This window comes from Merops nubicus, unplaced genomic scaffold (assembly GCF_000691845.1).
Source record: "Merops nubicus isolate BGI_N331 unplaced genomic scaffold, ASM69184v1 scaffold15149, whole genome shotgun sequence".
NCBI lineage: Eukaryota > Metazoa > Chordata > Aves > Coraciiformes > Meropidae > Merops > Merops nubicus.
In genome coordinates this window covers 4,620-28,270 of record NW_008633180.1, presented here as the reverse complement: position 1 = coordinate 28,270, position 23,651 = coordinate 4,620, and the positions used below count along the sequence as shown (strand labels likewise).

At 36.4% G+C, this 23,651-nt stretch overlaps 1 protein-coding gene across 1 annotated transcript; it reads right to left on the bottom strand.

The window, feature by feature from the left end:
• Positions 1 to 164: 164 nt before the first annotated feature.
• Positions 165 to 23,651, bottom strand: ERO1LB (ERO1-like beta (S. cerevisiae); the record flags this gene model as incomplete). Its single annotated transcript, XM_008948179.1, has 15 exons — positions 165 to 405; positions 1,260 to 1,393; positions 2,615 to 2,701; positions 3,895 to 3,964; positions 4,825 to 5,071; positions 5,219 to 5,311; positions 6,763 to 6,789; positions 7,573 to 7,584; positions 8,838 to 8,884; positions 8,975 to 9,095; positions 11,593 to 11,666; positions 13,645 to 13,727; positions 17,863 to 17,904; positions 18,296 to 18,379; positions 23,532 to 23,651. Coding segments are annotated over 15 exons (1,302 nt in total), but the record flags the coding sequence as incomplete, so codon positions are not given.

Sequence of the window (23,651 nt, the reverse complement as noted above, 5' to 3'; positions counted from 1 at the left end):
CAGGAAAGGCCAAGTGAAGGTGGAGATACATATGCTTTCAAATAAAACAACCGCCTCAGAAAGACAAGGAAATAAGAGAATTTATGAGGTTTCAGTACAACAGAACTGTGAGCAGAGAACTTAAAAAGTAAACAGATCAGCATAATTTACACATTTTAAAACTATATATTTCATTCATAAATATCTTTTCTAATTAATAACCATTCCTAATATAACCATAAATATTCAAGTTGGTACTTGATTTTACTTTTTATCAGTTCATGTGAGTCCTGTAAGGATCAGTTCCTTCTGCCCAATGCAGTCATGTAAATGGTCTTCACTAATGGGTTGTGCAAAGGCCTTCATTACCTAGTTTGTTGTAATAAAACTTTAAAATTCTGCAACTCTCTTATACTTGTTGAAAGCCTGTAAAACAAAAAACCTGCAAGTGTTAGCAAGTCAACTGCAGAAGAGAAACGCAAATCACCACCTTCTAGTGGAGCTTTTAATTTATTTTTTTCTTTAAACACAATTCTGTTCCAAAGATAAACGTCCTTAAGATACTACTTTCCCTGAGAAGATCTATTCTCTGACTCTCCATTATATTTACATAATACATTACAGGAAATAAAGATTTTATATATATGTTTAATTGTCCCAACTTCATTAAACATCTAAAAATATCTAACCAGAGGCAACAATTTTTAACAGAAAGAGATTGTTATATCCAAGATCTGAAGAATTAACATGATGAACAAAGCAAGTTCTAAACAACTTTTAAGGCTGATGTTTCACTTCATCACTTGAATGAGGTAAATTCAGTTAATCAAAACTGAAGTTTTAACAAAAATAATCACATCATGGACAAAAATCCAAAAGCCTAATGGCCAAATGACAGTGTTAAAAAAAATCTCCAAGTATTTTTCTTCCTTCTCACTGATTTTTACATGTATAAATTTAAAACAGGACAAAATTTTGAATGCTGACTACGGCTGTTCTACAAGGAGGGGACTTACTCAAAGTCTAATGTTTACAACTGTTTCAAATACTTGCATCCAGCTTTCCCAAGATGGAATTTGAGATAACATAGAATGATGACCAAGGTTAACAGTCAACACGCCACATACTCAGTTTGATGGCATTACGTTTATCAGTATCACTATCAGTAATTCAGCCTTTAAAAAGCTACAGCTACATGTACACTAACGCCTTTCAACAGACCTTGAGTGTTGACACTTATGTTTTATGTGTTTTCTACTGTAGAAATAGTAAAAACTTACCTTCCAAAGGCATTTACAAGAGCAACTATTTCTTGACGTGTGAGCTGAAAACCTTTTGATGGGCTATGCTCAGGGAGGCTCTGTATTTCTTTCTCAGAAAACAAAATCTTCAGAGCAGTTCCTAAGCCTTGAGTCTACAAAAAAAAGTCCAGCGTTTTAATGTCAATGAGATCAGTCCTTCAAATACTCAGAAAACTAACAAAGTAAAAATTACTAATCCAGGCAACGGTAGTACCAGTTATTATATATTGACACACCCTCAACCCAACTGTACCCAAACCCGGACACTAATGCAAACACATGCCATCAATTGCCTATCAGGTTCAGTCACTTATTTCAAAACATTTCTTTCCTCAGGTAAACTTGGTCTTTTATTTTTTAAATCTCCTCCTTTCCCATCTTGTTTCTTCTCAGCCACAGCAGATGGACATGAAAATAGGTCTGTTACAACACTTCCAGCTCCCTTCTGCCCCTTACCTTACAGCTGCCCCACTGCTGCAAGAGCTGATGGATCAGATCTCCCCTTTTCCTCTCCCCTGCCTCTTCAAAGTCAAACTAAGTTTTATTATGAGGTATCAGAACATTTCTGCTTTCTCCACCTCCAGTCCCAGCGACAGACATTATCGTTCCAGTTTTAACCTCTATTTTCTATACAGCAATGGAACAGAAGAAGCTTTTTTCCTTTTAGATCAGGCTACAAAAACAACCACTGGATTCTGACAAAAAGTGGTTGAGGCTGGCTGCAAGAGGATTTTATAGGTCAGGAAATCCAGCCCTACTTCATTTTGTGTGAGAAGGAAAAAACAACAAGAGATCAGAAACATGAACGAGGACAGGGTAGGAAGAACTTGGGAAATTCAGTGGAGACCACTAAATTTTTTATGTTATCAATTTTTTTGAAAACCAAACTCTGATAAGCTTAATGCTATACAGCATTATAGTACTTTAGGCACCCCAAAGTAATAACTATTCTCAGCCTAGACTTAACATTAGTCTTGAGGTTTAAAATGTTCTTCATAATAAAAGAAAAATACTAAGTGTATAGAAAAAGTGTTTTTCAGCTTCCAGCTTTACTGTGCACCTCTGCATTCATTTGCTGCCTTCTGCACAAACTGTGGAAATCTGAATTACTGCTTCTTATTCTTCAACTTGGGGAGTTAAATCTCACACTGGATTTTCGAACAGTTAGGCAAATGCTGTATTTGCAGGAAGGCTTCCCACAGGTGATTCTACAAGGGTCATCTGATCATCTAACACAGATAAGATATTGACTGGCAATAAGACTTACTGAAATGCTTATCTTCTAACCTCCCCCTGCTTGCCACACTGACACACACTCACACAACGAAGTGTACCTGCAATTTGCCCCACAGCCGGCATTTGTCGCATCCAACACAATCCATTATGCGGGATATGTTCTTGAAATGTAACCTGAATTCTTCCTATCAGTTAAAAACGAAATAAAAGAGGTTAACCTTCTAGCTTTACAAAACCAGAAGGTAAACTAATCTAGTATCTCCAGAATTTCATTTCTCTTAATAAAACTGAACAAAAGCACCACCTTACGTGGTCAGGCCTTAAAGTGCTGCATAAACCCAGAATCTTACTTTTAAGACACTGCTAACAGTTACTTTCCCAAAAAAACTCCAAAAATACAATACATGCAGGGTAACACTTGCATTCTGTACACTGAATTTCTACCCACTTTCTCAGCATTTTCTGAGCTGTAAGCCCTGTATCTGTGTCCTTTCCCAATTTTATTTCCATTATTCAAATCCCTTTTGACCCAACCTACCTTTTTAACAAACAGGCAAACAAATTACAATTCATAAAAGACATTTTCTGTCCAAGGCTATAGTTAAATTGTTGCTTTGCAGCTTCAGTCAGAGTGGAAGCAAGCACAGCACAGAAGTAATTAAGATGATCTCATTTAAATATTTAAGGTCAGAAAAACAGCAGCTGGGCCAAAAAAACCCCACTGGCATGTTTCCAATAGAATTCTTTCTAATGCTGATGAAATTGCATACTACCACTGAAATAAGTATTAAAAGTGTTAGTAAGTATTAAAACAGACCTTTATTACTGAGCCACACACCAAGCGTAGAATTGTGCATGCCAGACTGAACACCAGCATGTTAACACTGGAAGTTGTCAGGTAGTAAAAGCATTCACAGAAGGTTCCCATATCTAGGAGCTACGTTTTCCTAACGTTAAGTATAATACTATATCATGTTATATTATACTGTATAAGCCATCTGTTTTTTAAGCAAACATCACTGTTTGGGTTTTTGTTTTTTTTTTTTTTTTTTTCTTTTTCAGATACTTATGTGAAATATGTACTATATTTAAAGAACACCATTGCATCTACTGGCAATTCAACTCATTTGCCTCACCACAGTCCTGATGATAGACCCAAGGCACTAAACCAGAGATTTCAGTTTGCTTGGCTCAGGACAATGCTTCGTATTAATTTACTGTAAAGTTGATTAAGAAGCCTTAGATATAATTCTGTAAGATTTATCCCTGCCTCCTCCTACTCACAGCAGTATCCTTCTGGTAGGTAGAAAGGTCTTCTAAAACAACACAACTTAATCAAAATGGGTATTTTGGATGTCACTCAGAAAACAAGCTTTACCTTTAAGGACTTGGCTCCTTTTTTATCTCCAGCAAACATGGATTTTTCATCAAAGTGCATATGGAAAGACCTAATAAAGACAAAACCAAAAAAAAAACAAAAAAAAAAACACCAACAAACCCAAACACTGGCATAAAGTAGTGTTCCATCAGACAGCTGATGCCACCAGTGTAAAATACTTTTCAGAGTTTCCAGTCTTTGCACAGTAGCTCTGAATGGTATCAGTTTTACTACTCCATAACTGTAGCTTGAAATTTGTTATTTATAGTTTTGTTGAGCATTTTCTTCATTTCCACTGATCAAGTTTTCTAATATACACTTAAATTGCCTTAACATTTGCCTTTCAGTCAATTGTCATCTGACTACATCTCACACACCCAGGCAAGACTATGATGAGGGACAGCAATGAAGCCACACAGGATGTTAACAATCACAAGAATTATCAAGAAAGTGAGCAAAGGAACTGAACTACAGAACCACACAGAGTGTAAACAGAAGGAAGAAAGGATGGTTTAAACCCCAGAAGTTAAGTCCATGATAAAAGCTGGACTACTCCCTGGATTGTTACAAGAATACATGTGCTCTTCCCCTTTTCAAAATCTATCATGTGCCTCTTATACTGAAGAATCAGAGAAAGCACCAAATCAGAAGTAACTCATGGTATCATTTTTTTTTCCTTGTGTTTATTTATTATGTTGTTTGTTTGTTTGTTTCAATTTTTGGTTTGTTTTTTTGAAGACAGGTACATTCAAACCTCCAAATTATTGATCTCTTCTCATCAAATGTACAAACTGCTCATTCCCTCCCATTACTTAATTCTATTTCTTCAATCCATTCTATCTTGCCCTATCCTATCAAGATGTCATCTATTCTCACTTGTGAACATAACTTAACATCACACTATTGATAAAAAAAAAAACAATGCCTTACTTTGTATCCCTGAAGATATCTAGTAAGAGAGCTTTAGATTCAGCATCCTCGTGGCCATTTCCAGTGTAAAGGTCAACAACAGAACGCTCGAAGTATGGGGCAACCTTTGATAAAGCACGCAGCTCTATCAAATATAAGAAATACAAATTTTTGAGCCTTCTTGGTCCTTCTCCTTTTGTTTCAATAGGGTCAAAGCGGCGAGTGAACTCTTTCACATTGGGTCCCCAGCGAGGTTTTCCCCAGGTTTCTGCACAGAGGGGAAAAATAGGGACAGGGGGAATAAAGTATACATGTTTAGAAAAATAAAGCAACTAAGTATACACCAAAACTTTTCAGAAAAAAATACATGTTACAGATATTGTAAAATTCCATTTAGCAATTTGACTTAAATTACCTTCAAGAAGATAATTTGCACACAGATGCAAGTTGATGCTAGCATGAAGTCCAGAAATTAGTTTATAAAACACTCTTTTCTCAAGGCAAAGACCTGTCCAGGGAAAAAAGACAAACAGGTCCCAAGCTAAATATATTCATTTTAATGCATTATTTCCCATATCTTGACACTTCAGTGATGCAAGTCTGCATCACTTAAGCTTTCAAGAGTTACAATTACAGTAGAGCATTGTTAATAAGCCCCTATAACCATCACAGGAAAAGTTTCTCTCTTATTTTTTAGATAAAGAAGTACTAAGGATGAAGTTCCACATTTCTTATTTGATATTTTATTGTTTTAGTAAATACAGTCAAATATGTATCTGATCATCTAATATAGCTAAATTACCACACAAAAATAAGATGCTTACATTGTTTGAGCAATGAACTTGAAACAGTCTTGAATTTTGACAGTCTGGAAACCAGAACTATACCATGATTCATCCTCATTAGAATTTAAACTACTATCGAATTACAGTAGCGACCTTACATAAAAAAAACCACTACGAAAAACAACAACCCCCCCCACCCCCCCAAAATATTATGGCATTGGTAAACAGCAAAAATATTTCTTCCCATCTGTACTGTAAATTCCCTGAAGGTTTGTTTTCTATCATTGTGATAGAGCAAAAATTTGAAACATGTGACTTAAATGGATACAGACTCAAGCAGAAACGCAATTGCATTAAGTGGCCAAAATACAATTTAAGAGCAGAAATCACTTATAATACCATGTAGAACCAGAGACAGAGACTACTCTTGGAATTTAGGAGTTTATTCATTTCTCAGGATTATGTCTGGGTGAATTCTCTGCCAATCCAATCTCCACAAATGGAAACAGGAAGAGCTGATGGTGAAATTTATCCGTGAGGCTGAGATATGGCCTCTTTTACAGACATCATATTTTAAAAAGCATGTAAATTTGTACACTTCCCTACAATAGCACCAGTTAGAGATTTCCAACTAGACAGATAAAGGCTTATGAAAGGTGGAATGAACTAAGTTTAAAACTTCATTAATTTACTTTTCTGCACACCTCCAAAATGCAATTTTGATTGCTAGCACTGTAATAATAATTTCCATTTAAATAAGAATAAAATCCAAATTGCTTTGCCTTCTGAATATACATTATACTTATGTTAGTGTATATACTGGGAACAGAGTCATCAAAAACTTTGATGGTTTTAAGAGCTTTTTTCAAATAAAAACACTTAGCAATGTTACTAATAATAGTGTCCCTGCTTAAATGTCTAAAATGAGCAGAAAATTCAAAATAATTGGTATTGAAATTAATTCCTCCTTTATAAAAGATAAAACACTGAGGGGTTTAAGGAATATGCCATCTAAGTGACTGAGATTTCTGAAGTAAAAAAAATATTCTTTGAATGACACTTAGTCCTGCACAGTTTATGAAAAACATTTGGCGAGATTAAAAAAATGCTAGTGTTTCTTCAGGCAAATTTAACATAATATTATTATCAACATAACACAACCAAGAACCTTTACCTTCTAGCCATGTGTAGAAAGATTCTCCTGTAAATATAAAGTATGTAGTTAAATGAAGAGTATTCATTTTCAATATTATAGTATCTTTATGTTACTATGCATACCAACATTAGCTGCCATTTGGATATAAATAGCTAAATTATTTAGCTAAATCTGTTGAGGCTAGGAGAGCTACAAGCATGAGTGTGACTATGCCACCAGTCAGGGCACTCCGAGGTGTACAGAAGCACAAACCTAATGATAGACACAAGTGGTGAAAGATGTGATGGAAGAGTGTAATTATATCTTAGACCCTTTACCTTCACTGTTACTGTCTGAAGGTTTTAAGTAGGCTTAGACCTTTTGCCCAAGAGCTTTCAGTTCCCTGAAAAGTCTTAGTCTGTCTCACTGTAGAAAGCCCCAACTCATTTTCTCCCCACTCTCTCCCCACCTCCCCAAAATCAAGAACATTCTCAATGAAGACAAAAAACTGTCTCTCTTAAAGGATCTGACATCACTATCAATGAGGCTCTGGAGGAGACCCAGGAATACATTTGTGCATCTCCAGTTATCTCGCTAGTGACATTATCACAACACATACTCTGTTAAACAGATAAAAAACAACAACAGAACTGTATATTGCTCCTATCCACTCCTTCCCCCTATTCCAAATGAAAGAATTATCCTAATAGAAACATTTTTCTTATGACCTGCATAAAAACAACTTTCCTGCCCTCTAATGCAATAGCAATAAAGTGAATAAATCAGATGTCTAAAACTCTTTAATGCTTACTTCCATTTCTGCAAGCCAAGCAAAATAAGATGACTTACCATCATCTCCTCCTTAGGGTGGGGAGAAAAAAAAATTAAAAATCCATAAGCATTAAGAAGATAATTTTCACAGCAAAGTAGTAATGAAACACAGACTTTACTACAAACATTGAAAAAGTGCAAGAAGCCTTATCTAAAAAACTCCAAAAGTCAACTTTCATCCTCTTCCTCCCCAAGCCCATCTGAGACTAAACACATTCTAATGAAAGTCACTAAGAATTTAGAAGTCTTAGCAGCAGATGATTTACATATTCTTAAAAGCTATGTTTTAAGCTTCAGAAAGATAAGAAGTTGTCTTCTTCAGTTCACATTACTAAACAATCTGACCAATTTTCCTGTCTGAAAACCTGATCCCTGAGTTGAACTGCTCTTAAATTTAATTTTGTGCGTAATAGCAATAAATTATCCCCATATCCATAATTACTAAAAGCTGTCTTGCTTTTCTAATGTCTATTGATGATTTCTAACTCAATCTTCTGGCTAATAGTTAATTTTTAAGAGTCATGACATACACTGACAGCGGAAAACTGATTCATTTGGAACATCAAGTTTCAATTTAAATTTGAAAACTTAAAATCCAAGTCATTGGCACACTTTTCTTAACATCAAGGCTAACAACTGAGCCTTCCTAAGTAACCACGCTTTCTTCAAATAATGCAATTATTTGTACATTTGTAATCCGTTAAACGTTATGGCTGGAAAAAGTACACCTACATGGTGCTAGGATGAATATGAGCTAAAGTGATTAAATTAAATGCTCCACAAAAAAAATACCAAAGGAAGAATACAAAAGTGCTGAAATTTTTGTTGGAACTTTAACTCCTTCCCATTCACATTGGAAAATTACTGTGACGCTTAGTAAACAGTTTGAGACTGACTTTAGTTTTCACATTAGCTCCCCTGACACCAATAAGCCTATTCATATACCTAAGATTACATGTGTGTGTAGTCACCTATCACAAACTTTAGTCTAAACCAAAGAATCATAAAGTGGTTTGGGTTCAAAGGGACCTTTAAAGGTCATCTAGTCCAACCCCCCTGCAGAGAGCAGGGATATCCTCAAGTAGATCAGGTTGCTCAGAGCCCTGTCCAACCTGACCTGGAATGTTTCCAGAGATAGAAAAATGGACAGCTACTTCTACAGAGGAAATTAAAAGAAGCATAAAGCACACCTAGAGACTGGAGATTATTACTTTTATCACTTGTACTGCAATAGTCACTCTGCTAAAAGAACTGCATTAGAAAATGAAACAGGCAAGACCCACCCCTACTAGGCGCCAGTGGATTTAAAGGACGATAGACAGATCGAGGCCTAGAAAATAAGTTAGAAAACACAAAAATCAGTTTTATGCTAAACTGAGTTGCAAGTAGAAGAAACAGGCTTCCTCCCCCTCCCAATTACTTGAAGCAGTTTTCTTCGTAGATGCTGTTCCACACTCTCCAAGCAGAAGGCCCCTTGTATCCAGTGTAGCGTTCTGGATTCAGCAGCAAATCCACATACTGCGCATCTGGAGATCTCTCATCTAAATAGGAAACATTTTGTTACATATTCTAACCGATCCATTAAAGACTTAACTTTTAAAAAGTCACACAAATATAAATAAGAGGTGTCATGCTGTTCTGTCTTCTGATTGAATTATAACTGTATTTTTAAGTACAAGGCATTTATACACACTAAATAGAAAGCTCAAAAGCATATAATTTGTTCCAAAGACCCTTGTGTGGCCATAATGTCTGCAATGTCTGAAAACCTTCTACGTGGCTTCTTCAACTCCACCACAAAAACTTGTCATGCAATGTGTTCTCTCGCCCTATGCTAAGACATAAATGGTGCTTTGTTTTAAATGGGCTTCAAAAACAGGGTTTATTTGTCCAACAGTATTTCGTTGGGGGGTACAATATTGTATATTTATTTTTTTTCCCTTTTTTCCCCACCAATAGCCTTGTATACTGGCAGAAAGTCCAAATCACATTGCTTAACTGAAGAAGCTTTCAGCACATTACAGAAGGCTCTGTCGGTTGTGGCAAGAAACATGTTATTTAAGCAGCATTTCAACAAGATACACCCTCCTCTCTAAAGTTCATTACAAATTCAGGCAACACGTACAAAGAGTTGTGAAACAGTACTCTCTGCTTTAAAACTCTGTATGAATAGAAACCTAAGTTTTGAGGTACAGCCAGTAAAAAGCAGGAAGAATTCCTTCTTCTGAAATTCTAAGTCAAGACCAACTTATGCTTAAGAAAACCCCACACACAATACAAGCCAGTAGTCCAGACACTTATTCAAAGGGAATAGACCAAGCAGTGCCACTATTTCCTCAGATGCTGAAAAAAGCCACAGAAACAGAGTGAAAACTGCTCTAAAAAGAAGAGATGATTCTGCATGAGCAGTTAAGCATCACTTCAGCAGTAGTAGCAAAAACAAAGGCAGGCAACAGACACATGATGCACAACAACACAGTGCCAGATGAGACAAAGACAAATTACAGCTTTATTTATTTTTTTGACAGCATGGCTAACACAAACAGTTCCTACACTTCCAGGTCACTTAAGGTCTTCCCCCCCACCCCCTTCTTGTTACCCACATACAACTGAAGTTTTTTTCAGCTAGATCAATTCCCTTATCTAGTTTATCATTAAGCCAAACAAAAAGCTAGCAAAAGGTAAAACTGATGGTAAGGTTTTTGTGCTACAGTTGAAGGAATTAAGAGCTCTCTCACCATCAGGGAGAAAGGAGAGGAAGAGAACAAGAGTTTTACCTCCTCCCAGTAGTTATTCTCTCTCACCCCTCCCTGCTCCAGCTCACAAACTGACCTGATAAACCAGTTCACCACAACAATATGAGAGATGGGAAGGAGATGTCAACTTACTTTCCCGCTATTCACGTAAGCTGAACCAGCTTACCATGCAGAAAGATGCACGTCAGAGCTAGTGCAAAAAAAGCACTGGAAGAACCCAGCTGAGGGCAGTACAGCCTCCTTCAGCAGAGCATGATGTAAGGAGAGACAGAAGTAGAATCAGGATCTACTTAAGCTAGCATTAGTTCTAAAAGAAATGCTCCTGGACTAAACCTTTCCCAACTGAGTTCTCTTAAAAATCTAGGCAGGCAGCTTGAAGATAGCAGAGACTACAGCAGCTTACTATATACGACAGTTCAGATCTACAGTAATGCTCACCAACTATTTGTTACAGAAATAGCTTATACAGAAAATGTTCACAGGTAAGACACAGTAGAAGTATTGTAAGAGCCACAGCTGTTAAGCCCATTACAGCTGCTACTTTCTCAGGTGACCCCAAACAATAGCCTAAAGGTATATTCAACCGTCTTGCATTATGCCCTAAGTCTTCCTGGCATAGAAAGCTTTCTAAGGTATTTATTGAAAAGGCCTTTAGCAATCATTCGTGAACTTGGCAATTCTCATGTTTACCTGAAAAACATTCCTTTGACTTTTGAATGTTACAAGCAAATAAAAAGACTCACATATGTGGAGCAGTGGGAAGTCACAATTCTAGTATCCTAGCACTTTAACAATAAGAAAGCCCTTATTTTTAAGAGTGAACTTAGTGCAGAGATCATTCAAAAACACAGTAAGGCTGGAAGAACAAACTCAGTCCAAGCATAGACAGCAGAATAGCAACAAAAATACTGTAGTAATAAAACTGAATCAGCTGCAAGTAATTTGTCTTATATTTGTGCTAGATGCAACTCTTTTGTGAGAAGCTTTAAAAAAAAAAAAAAAAAACCAAAGCTAAACCACTCCCATTTACCTTCTTTGCTGCCACGAGTCTCCTGTTCACTCTAACAGGAGGCAACAGTGAGCGTGTACTGTGTAGACTGCCAAATTATCCTTGTAAAAAAATAGCATTTTGAATGTAAGACCACAAAAACTCTAACATCTCGATTGAGTACAAAATTAAAACCTCTTAAAAATGTCTATTTGCAGAGAAACTATAATCTTTTGCATTTTATCTTGAGACACAAAATATAACAAACACTCCAAATAAGCTTAAAAATTTTACCATCAAGTTCACAAAAATGATCCTGTGAATCATCGTATCTTGCCCAGTCAATGAAAGCCTCCTTACTTTGGTTACTGAGGAGGAAAAAAATACATTTGATTTTAAACTTTTAAATTAACAGCATCAATGAGAACTACTGAAAGAAACACAATCCGTATATAGTAGTTAACTTGGAACTGAATTCTGAATTACTGTATCTGAAACTAGAGAATATATGGATATATCAATTGAACCCACAGAGATTCAAGCAGGCTTCAACTGCAATACTTTAAAAAGTCATCTTGTTGTTAAGACAGCAAGAAAGATTTCACCAACGTTGTTTGAACAAACCGTGCATCGGCAGTGACTTCTCATCCTTCAGTAAGATCTTGGTAAAATACTTTCAGAGCATGTGTTTATAACACTTTTCAAAGTACTACTTCAGCAGCTGTCACTTTGTGGGGGATGGAGGAATCATCATATTTTCACAGCCTGTATCTCCAATGAGATCTACAATGGATACCCTTGCTTTTTACTGGGACACTGATGTCTAAATGCCCCTTCAAAGTTAAATCACTCTATGAATATGATTCGTCTTAAGCCTTTTAAAAAATAGTGGTATTGCACTCTCTAGCATTTTTAAAGGTGTACTGTACCAGAGGTACAAGTACTTGGAAGTTCCCACACTGAAACACAAACAATGCCAAAAGCTGGATGCTTTCTTCTATGCATGTGAGCACACTCCTGACAGCAAAATGTAGGCAAAATTAAGATTGGGAATTCTGCTCCAGGGTGCAGTGAAGCACCCTGAAATAATGAAAACAACCTATTCTGTTTGATGAAATTAGTAGTAGCTCAATTCTACAAACAGGCAACTCTATAACGAGACACATTTGTAACCTTTTGCCAATTCACAGTGGGAGACTTTACAGTTGGCATTAGGAGAGGAACTTCCCCAGTAATTACTAGCAGGCAAGATTTGACAGTCTCAAGAAACATGGTTGATAAACGAAAATAATCCAAAACCATGAGGATGGTGCACTGCTATGTAGAGAACATGGACATTTGCCTGCAAAGCACAGACTCTTCCTGCACTTGCAGGATTCATCATCTGCCCTCTCCCAACTTTGCCTATCTTACTCTCACCAAAGGCAGTCTCTTTAGCTCTCTGTATGCATATTCAACCTCAATCTTTTGCCCTACAGGGGTGGAGGAGAGTTTCTTATTTCCCTTTAAAAAAAAAAAATGGATAAGAGCTCTACCCAGTTTGGTTTAAAACACTGCACAGCAGGCAGCAGCAGTCGCTTTTTCATGGCAGTTCCATTTTGCCAGATGACAGGCAAGAGTTTCAACATCTCTACCAGGTACATCTGCTGATATCTGTGGTCAAAGGCACCACACCTCTCTATCAGCAGTGTGAACCAATTCTTCTATTTCTACTTTTTAAAGGTGAGGTATCTAGTACAATGCAGCTTCTTTAAGTGCTGCTCCACACACTTTCCTATTCTGCAGGATGATGGGCAACATCATCCTGCAGAATCCCCCCCCCAACCTTGACTATGCCGTGGAATAAGCAAGATCAGGGAATTGATCCAAGCTAAAAATAACTTTTCCAACAACAGAAGTAACACACAAGCTCCCTGATTTGGCTCACTGAATCATCACAAACAGGCAAATCGCTGTAACAGAAGGATGGGGCAGGACAGAACCCCTTAATCCAGCAGTTAAAGAACAAAGTTTGATATTGGTAAAAGTAGAAAAAAAAGATAGGTTTATTTGCAAGTTTCCTCTGATGCTGTTTACCTCTTTCAAATAATATCAAAGTGGGTTTTTTTAACTCTTGCTGCTTTAAGATAACCTCTTGCAAATAATATCAAAGTGCGTTTTGAGTTGTTTTAAATCTAGTTATCACTTAACACCTTTTCTTTCAGATATCCCTGCATCGTTTCACATATAATCTCAAACGGGCTATGGAAAAAATGAAAAACAAAAATCAGCACATTGCAAAAATGAGACAAAATTAAATGCTCCTTTGTTACCATTTTTGTACTATTGTTGTAAAACACAGCATACCTTAAGGTACTGTTGACAGCTCCCAGTTTGTTAGCTTGCTCACAGTCTTCCAATTCTTTGGAATTATTTGCCACTTTTGAATACTGTAAGAAAGTTCATATTTAATATACAAATGAATTAGATAAAATTCTGAGAATACATGCTCTGAAAGGTATTTCCAGTTTTAGCAGTGAATTGGCTGGAATCAGCTAAAATCTCCAGATTCTAGAAGCAGTAAGTAATTCTGGAACATTTTCCTATTTTTCTTCATTTAATTTCAGCAGGCCAATTTCACTTAGTGGATTTAATCACCACAGAAAATTCAGATCAATATGTCAAAACATTTTATTGTTGTTTAAATTAAATGGAGTTCTGAAGTGTTTCAGTTCCTTATCTACATTCTTGTAAAAGGACCTTAGAAGACAAGCAATATCATACCTACAAATATACCTTGTATTTTGCAAGCATAATCATACTCCAAATTTTCTGGTCACTTCAGTACGAAAATGCATCAGTTTTAGCCATTTTCCCCTCATGTTTCATTTAATCTTACTCATTGGCATGCTTTAGATGTGTACAGGTCTGGAAGAGGCTTTTCAAGCTGAACTCAAATTTTGATTATTTTAAAACCAGAATAGAAGTATAAGCTGAACTCTGATTCTACAGTATTTTAAAAAAGTAATCCACTAAAATAGGCTTACTATTAAAGTACTTCTAAGGAAACCATTTGAAGAATTAAAGATTAAATTCCACTATTCTACAGTAATATGTTTATGACAGCAGGAAATTTTTTAAATCTGTCAGCTTAAAAGTAAAAAAATCCTTAAAGTTTTGGAATATAATAGACAGTATCAGTGCTCTCTTAAAAGACAAACCAACCAAATTTCCTGCTTTTTGGGAGGTTTTGGGTTATTTTTTTTTTGTGTGTGTGTGTTTTCTTTTACAGACTGAGCCTTCTCTTTACACAAATTTCTGCCTTCTCACAGTACTTAAGAAATACAGAAAAATATGTAACAAAGTGATAGCTTATATAAAGTTAAATCACTAGCTTCCCTTCACTTCAGGGCACATATATATTGACAGGAAGGATTACTATCTCAGCTGAAAATAAAAATGTAGGCTAAAGGTTTTGGTAAGAAATAGTAACCAACAACCATAATTTCATAAATTTTAAAAGGAAGAATAGTTCATTTCTGAGCACAGACTTGTGGTCAAGACACTAGAAGCAAAGCACCACCACCACAATACATATCACAATACTTCTCAAAAAAAGAAAGGATTTAATGAAAACTGTTCAGGTGAGTAAGCAAGATGGCTTGCTTTAAAAATGCATTTGCGAAAACAAATACAAGGAAAAACAGCAGAGCCTAGTGAAGACCAAAGAAATGAAGATTAAAATACCCTAATAATTTAAACCTTGCTAGGGGCCTTGCCCATACCAAGTATTTACTCTAGAAGGAACTTCTCACTCAGTTTTCTTTAATTTGTCAGGTATGGAGTCTCACTCTTTACCATCACACAAATGTTAAATGGAAAAATCTGAACAAAGAATGATTCTGACCTACAATGAAACAGATACGGCTGATGAAATAACATATGGAGATGCTGAAGTAAATATTCTGCGTGCCTAGAGTTGCAAGCCGATCCCTACCCTGAAGTGAAAAAAAATCACTGCCAAGAAAATAATCCTAAATTTAAGGTTTAAAACAGAATGAACATCCAAGTCTCAAAACCTGCTTGAGCAGGTCCAGGAGGGCCATAAAGATGATCAAGGGGCTGGAGCACCTTCCCTGCAAGGGCAGGAGGAGACAGTTGATGTTGTTCAGCCTGGAGAAGAGAAGTCTCTGGGGAGACCTTATAGTGGCCTTCCAGTACTTAAAGGAGGCCTACAGGAAAGATGGGGAAGGACTCTGTCTGGGACTGGAGTCATAAAATGAGGGGTAATGGCTTCAAAGTGAAAGAAGGTAGATTCAGCTTTGATATTATGAATAAATTCTTTACTATGAGGGTGGTGAGACACTGGAACAGGTTGCCCAGTGAAACTGTGGCTGACTCTCCCTGGAGTGTTCAAGGCCAGGCTGGATGGGGCTTTGAGCAACCTGGTCTGGTGGGAGGTACCCCTGCCCATGGCAGAGGGTGTAGAACTAGATGATCTCTAAGGTCCCTTACAAACCAAAACATTCTGTGATTCTATAAAAACATGTTGTCAGGCTTCATTATTCTCCAGTGTTTAACAGCAACATCTACCAGATCAGTGTTCCATGACCACTAACTAGATCATAACAAAGTATCTGTTTCTGCCAAAACAGGATCTCCTAAAAGCACTTTCTGGAAGAAAACAGAAGAGAGATGGACAGAAAGTAAAGTATTACATTCAGTCTTATAACTTTTGAGTTACTGCATCCTGTCCCTTGCTTAAACGTTTAATACAGCAGCTGCCATGTCAGTTCTTTAATGTCTAGCCCCCCAAAACGTGTTCACTACTCAAACGAAACAGGACTACAGAAACGGAAAGTACTTTGAGCCTCTCCAGCAACATTTCAAAAAGCTTACATTGGTGCCAAGAATTAAAAAGATCCTCTATTGCTAAGTGCACTTCTGTGGGGCAGCTGTGCAAGTGTAACTCTGGTCTTCATGGCTAAATGAGCTTTCAAAAGAACTGCTCTCTCTATGGTTCAGCAAACAAACAAAAAAATCCCCCATGAAAGCCTAAATAAAGCTCGATGTTTACAAGCTCATCTACATTAGGAGAGAAGGGCAAGGGGAAACCACACAGTAGCCAAGCACTGAGACCACAGAAAATTTTGCCACACTACTCTATCCTGAGTATATCTACTCAAGAGATTATAACTCTCATTATTAAAAAGAAGCTTTTAGCTGTTTTCACCTATCCAAGGCAGACACTATAGGAATGAACGACAGAATCTGGACGTGACCCCAGAGTAAGATCACCTTTTTTTTCTTTTTAAGCCAGTACTTTAAGGATAATCCACAAGATGCAGGATCAAGCACAGTACTTGCATAGTCCTTGAAACAAAACATTCATAGGAAGATGAGTTTTATGTTTCCTTAAAAGGTAAAGTAAATTATATTGTCAATTTTTAATTGGCTCCAAGAAAGATTTTTAGCCAAGTCACAAATAGTAAGAAAATGGTGTAGGTAAGATTTGTGTCAGTCCTGATGACAATTTTACTGCAGAAATATTTCATTTTCTCACAGGGAAGCAGCAGACATCAGTGTCTTCGTCTGCTACAGATCAAAGGTGCAGAACTGCCCACCTTTGAGTACTGTACCTGGTTGCAACAACCTACAAGGCAAGTCAAAGGAAACAACTGCAGCAAATATACTAGCAAATGACAGCTTCCCAAACAAGCCATCCTACTTTATTGTGGCGAAACCAAAAGGTGGCCGATTTTTCACTTCCAAAGTCCAATTCAAGATGCTCATGTGAAGTATTTAAGAACAGCATACACTTTGGCTACTAATTAACATCTTATTTGCAGCTCTCAAGATTAATCCATCAGGAAGCCCAAATGCCTACTACAAGAATCCTTTCTAAAACTTCTGAAGACTTAAAATGCCTCTTTAGGAGGCATTACAGTATTCCAGAACTGTCTTTTTCCACAATCAAGCTTATAAGATAAGAATCAATGAAAAAGAAATGCCAACAGATTATCCAGATAAAACTCAAGATCTTCTGCCTAGATACAGTGCCAAACTTTTCCTAGAACAACTACTGCTGCTTGTGCTGAAATGGTGAATGACTGACATTCAAGTCACGTCAGTGAGAAATATGTTTCTTCTATGATCATCAGAAGCATTTAAATGAAGAGGCACACTTTACTTCAGGCTGAGCTTAACAACATCTGTATGAAGAGATGAGACTTCTTCCTGAGCTAAAGCCTGGACAGAGTTGCCTGCACTGTTCATGGCAGCAGGACACAGAAGTCATCAATTCACAAACGCAATATTCCTCTCAGCCACCTTAGGTAATCTTTTGTGCCATAAGTCTACACCTAATGCTGACGGGCATTTATGATACAGTGAAGTACACTCCGATACCAAGTTATACATGAAAGTAAAAGTGGAAAGCTACATACAGGAACTGATTAGTTACATTAAAATAACTTAAGCCTGAAGATTTGTAATAAGAGGTCATACAGCTACTGTAAAGATAAGATTTAAAAAAAAAAAAAAAAAAAAAATCAGAAACAACTTAGAAAATTAACAACTACTTACTTTATTAGAGCTCCCAGCCTTAATTCCAACAGGTATTTTGCTCTAAAACCAAAAAATAAATCACAGATTTTACACTGTTCATAGAAATTATGCTTGATTAAAATCTACAAATTAAATAGAATTCCTGCAGAGGTCAAAGCAAAGTTACTTTTAAATAATTAACTTTCTCCTTTGCCTTCTCAACACGTTATATCCAAAACGATTTTAGAGCTTAGAATAGACAAAGTTATTTGTTTTACTGGTAAAATGACTAAGACCTTAGAATACTTTAGCTGTATTTCTGCTTTTGGAATGGAAAATAATTCTATTGTTATTCTTTTATTTAAAATTAAGTTCTCATTAGTAAATATTGTTTGTATAGTATTATTCACAGCAAATTATCAAACTTCTTAACCAAATAACCTTTTTCCATTTTATATTATTTGATCCATACCTCAGGACAAGGCTCTACATGGCAATCTTTGATAGAACAATGACCATCATCAGCCCAAAATGGACAGGGTCTCTTCAGGTTGACCTAAGCATACAAAACAAAGTTCACAATCAATACTTACATAAGGCAACTTTAAAAGAAAGGGCTCTCACATCATAAACTCCTTTCAAATTAAATAAAAGGATACAAGGGAAAAGGGTTGAATTTAGTACTTTGAGTCTAGGGGGTTTTCTTGGGGTTTGGTCAGTTGGTTGGATTTTTTAACTGCTCTCTCTCCAAGTATATAAGTTGAAACTTGCTACACTGGGCTTGTTAGTGATAATGGTCTCCAGTGGACACAAACACATAGTATATTAAAGCACAAATTAAATCTCTCACTGCTAATAGTACTTCAAAGCAGCAAATAAACTACTGAAAAGAAGGTAAATCAGACTCCAGGGGAAGTTTAGGTTGGAAACAAAGAAAAATTTCTTCCCCCAGAGAGCTGTAAAGCACTGGAACAGGCTTCCCGGTAAAGTAGTGGAGTCATCATCCCTGGAGGTATTAAAAGATGTGTAGATGTAGTTTAGTGGTGACCTGGCAGTGCTGGGTTAACAGCTGGACTTGATGCTCTTAAAGGTCTCTTCCAACCAAAATGATTTTATATCCAGACTAGCACATAAGTTTACTAATTCAAATAAGTGCTTGGATGATTTCAGATTTCAAGCAATAAAAGTGGGCAATCTCTACTACACATCAAAGCTAGTCAGTGAAGAATGAGTACCATATTGGCCTCTAATTTGAGAGCTGACATAGTACAAATAAAAGCCAATGAAGAGAAACCACTTCAGAAACATTACCAGTAAATGCAGTGATGATTAGTGCTTCTGTTTGTCAACAAATGACACAATAAAGGCAGGGATTATCACATATATTAGTATATACTCCATTAAAAAAATAAAAATCCCAGCTTCCCTTTACAGTAACCTTACACATACTACCAAACATTAGTGATAAACACTTTGACATCACCACTCCTCTAAACTGAAGACTACAGACTAAAGGTTTTCCTGCATGATCAACCAGGAACACTGCAGTAGTACACTGTCTTTGAAATCTAACTTTACGAGTAAAATACAGAGCATTTATCCTCAGTAGCAACACTATTTTCCAGATAAAATGTCAGTCTTAAAACCTTCAAAGAGAAAAAAAATCACCAAACACACAAAACAAAAACTACTTCTATTCTTTTACTTTGTTTTCCTTAAGCATAGCTTGTACTATTCTGTTAATAAATACTATGCATGAAGATACTCAATTGAAGTCACTTCTTATATCCAACAAACTATCTTAAATGATGTATCACTTCTTAGTTGAAACTATTGCAGACAGTGAATTTCATTCTGCAGTCAGGCAGCACAAGAGTCCTATAAAATGCACAGCAAAATTAAGATGAATACCCTAAAGATGGCAGCAGAGCAGTTTCAACACAAAAATTTAAGAATTACAAATGTGCTTATAAAAATTATTGAAATCCATGAATCTGAAGTCAGAATACTAATCCTTATGCTAGCTTATGGAAAAAAAAAATACATACAAACCTATATAGTAAATAGTCACACACTATAAAGAACAGTGTTCTCGCTATACCTAACAGGTTAAAAGATTGAAACTAAATACTTCATCAATTCAATCTTCAGAAAAACATGTTTTCCCCTTATAAATAGGAACATTTTCCTAATTCATGTAATTTATATCCTATACTTCCACTGTGTATAAGGAGAAAAAAACAGAAAACAATGTTTAAACATCTAGTACAGTGGTATCAGAGCAGCCCCTTAGGCAAAAAATTGGCAACTCTAAATTCCAAGCTCTGATGAACTTGGAAGGCCACTGCATGTGGTACTTGAAATGTTCCTGGTAAAAGAAACATACTACTCAGTCTTTTAATTTGGAGAAAAACTGAAGTCACTGAGCCATCTTAAACAATCCATTACAAAAAAAAACCAAAACCAAACCACCTTTATGCTTTGAACACATTTAACTGGCAGGGTACCTTTATACCAGATCAATGATTTGCTTTAAGTGGTCTGTTTTGGAGGGAATACAGTAATAAAGCTCAGTTGCTACATTCACTGGATTGTCAAACAAGAACCTCTGCAAAAAAAAAAAAAAAAAAAAAAAAATCCAATTCACATTTTTCCCCCAGCATTATATACAGTATACTAAGCATAAGGAAAACTAGATCAAAATGCCTCTGATACAAAGCAGGAACAACAGAAAGAATGTGAGATGAAATATAGCCAGATTTTACTCTCCCTCCAGTCTATTCCCTCAATTTTGACAGCTAAGAAAAATCAAAACTATGTGCCAAAAGTAAAGAAACAACCCTTAATACCTGAAGGATAAAATGTTCGAGGCACTACATACCCAGATGAAAGCAAAACAAAAAGAATTCCCTCTTCAAGTGTTCTGCCAATACCACAAAAGATGGTCAAAGAGAAAAACTTCATGTTTGAGGCTCAGCTGCCCTTCATGATGCTAAATCCTCTAGCAAACCTTTCAGCAAGTAAGTTCTTTCTGTATTTTCAAAACTCACATACAAAGGTAACTGCTACGTAACATCTGAAGGAAAAACTGTTTCCCAGGTTTCCATTTTGATTTACCTATTCGGCATGACTGAGAATTATAAATTCAGTTTCAAAATGTTAAAGAGATTCCTCAGTTAAAAAACCCCTAATGAGATACTAAGCAGATGGTATGACTTCTTAAGAGTGATGACAACTGTCTTCTAGTTACAGGTCAAGCCATGTTAGCATAGATACGTTAGAAGCAGATGTACCTATTTAGGTTCCTTCCCCCTGCCCCTGCCCCCTATTTCCTCTATTCAGTCCAGAAAAATCATCCTTGGGGGGGGGGAATTAAAATTTTATACCTTTTTTTTATCTGTTCACTCATAATCTTTTTTTCAGTAAAGCACAAAGTAGTGTTAAATTTCACATCACCTTCACAATAAGACCCAGAACATATCCCTCCCACTAATTTGTACCAAAAAGAGAGAAAAAAATAACATAATTAGGCTACAACCATCTTCACAATAAACTCTAACAACAAAAAAAATGCTAACACACTTTGGAAGATCCAAGTAATGAGGCAGTTGCTGTTCTTACAAAGAGGAATGCTGTGAATAAAAGAATACGGATGTCTAAACTGCAGATGAATTCAGAAACACCACCTGCAAATCAAGACATACTAGTCCCAGAATGACTGGCGAGCAGTAAAACCCAGCGTGCACACACTTCTGAGACAAACTGAGGTTGTACACCATTTGTACTTTAATCAATACCAGTCATGCACTGACTACACGGAACATTACTGTCTTCAGGGTCTGAAGTATAGGATTTCATTATTATAATTTACAGTATTATTCAATACTTGTCACAGATTAAAAGTTAGATTACTGATCATGAGGCTTCCATAGTTGGACGTTTTAACACATAAAACTATACAGAGACAATTTTTTATTCCTTTATTTCTTTGATAAGTGTTCCACTAACTACCTAGAAACAACCTAGCACAATTTCAGCATGACTTTAAGAAGAAAGTTTTCTTCAGCTTTTAAATAAAAGCTAGCTAGTCCATTCATTATTATACATTAAAGTTTGAGGTTTTATAGCTGTTGAACTAGTAACACAATGGGAATACTGTGACTGTAGTTACAGAAATTCACGATCCAAATTCCTATCACAAATTAATTACTTCAGAGTAGGAGTGTTTTCACTCCCCGAACAAGTACACTCCCTCTATGCTTATTCAGTATTTAGCTACAATGTAGTTGACCCAGATGATTACTGCCTACCCTCACAACTTCCACATCTACCTCTGTGCTTAATTGCACTTATATGATTCTGTACAGGACATCAAAAACTCTGTTGCTTATTCAGAGGGGAAAGGGTGAAAAATGTTCTCACTTATTCAGTTTGCCTGTTCAGCACAAATTCTTCCCTGTCACAGCTGGAAGTACTCAATGCGTGGTGATGGGTGAACTGGTCCTTGTACTTGCCCATCTATTAGGCAGTTCAGTATGAAAGATGAAGCAGGATTGCAACACAACATTAAATGATCTGCAGAACTGCTGTTGAAATGAGGATTAGCTGTAAATTTGTGAGATGAAATTACTGTTCTATAAAACCTCATACACCTGTTGCTCCTTCTCTTCAAATACTATGTTTTGTATCCCTCTATGGCATCTGGGGAACCTAATTACCACTATTACATGAAATATTATATTCTGCTGAAAAGTGAAGTTAGAACTGTATCATGTAGCAGGAGGAGATTCAAGGGGAAGTTACACATTACTTTTTTTCAGACTAGAAAGCAAAGATTCTAGCACTTTTTTTTTTCATCTTTCTTTACATTCATAGCCCCATGTTGCACAAACTTAATACTTGTCTCCTCCAGATCAGCTAGATAGCTTGCTTCATCCTGGGGAAAAAAACAAAACACAACAAACACCAAAGCCAAACATCCAAACCAAAAACCTACCAGGTTGAAGAGACACGCTGGCCTAACACAGTGAGAAAAGCCCAAGAGCTAAGAGAAAGAAAAAGCCAGGACAACCCGTCCCAAAGCAGCATAACCTCCTTTTTCCAGTGGCAGGTAACTATCCGATTAGCTCAGACAAAATGCAACCTCATTTTCAAGTTAAGCATATCTGAAAACCAAAGTATCCACCTTCAAAGTCTTATTGCACTCAAAATACAGAGGAAAAAAAAAAGTCATAAAAAAAGTGATATTGCATACTACAAGAAAACTGAGTGGTTCTACCCATTTTTCAGAGGAATAATGGTTTTCTAGATAGGAAACGCTAAAATCAGAACCAAGGCAGCAATTTACAAGAAAAGGAAATCATTGCAGTATTTCCACATCTCCTAAAAGACAAGTACTGCATGCTGTGAGGAAGTTGCTAACACACAAACCTTTTCTTGACACAGTAAAAACACGACCTTTAAAACTACCACTTATCATCTGAATGAAAGCAGTCAATCCAGGAGTCACTGACAGGAAATCTTAACACAGCAAACACGACTTACTACCAACATCCTTGTCAGAGACAGAAAACCTGCTACAACCAAATAAAAGAGCTGTGGGCTTCTAAGAGACAACTTAGTATGGACAAGTTGATTTCATATGTCATCTTCCCTGTATTTTCTGAATTTTATTTAAATTATTTAGGAAAATACTGTTCTAACTGTACCTTGTAATATCTGAAGTAATCACGTTCTTGCAGTTTCTGTATTTTGGGGAAGATCTTGAAAGTATTGAAGTCGTCAATGCTTTCTATGTCACATAAACAATCATCCAGGACTCCTGTGAG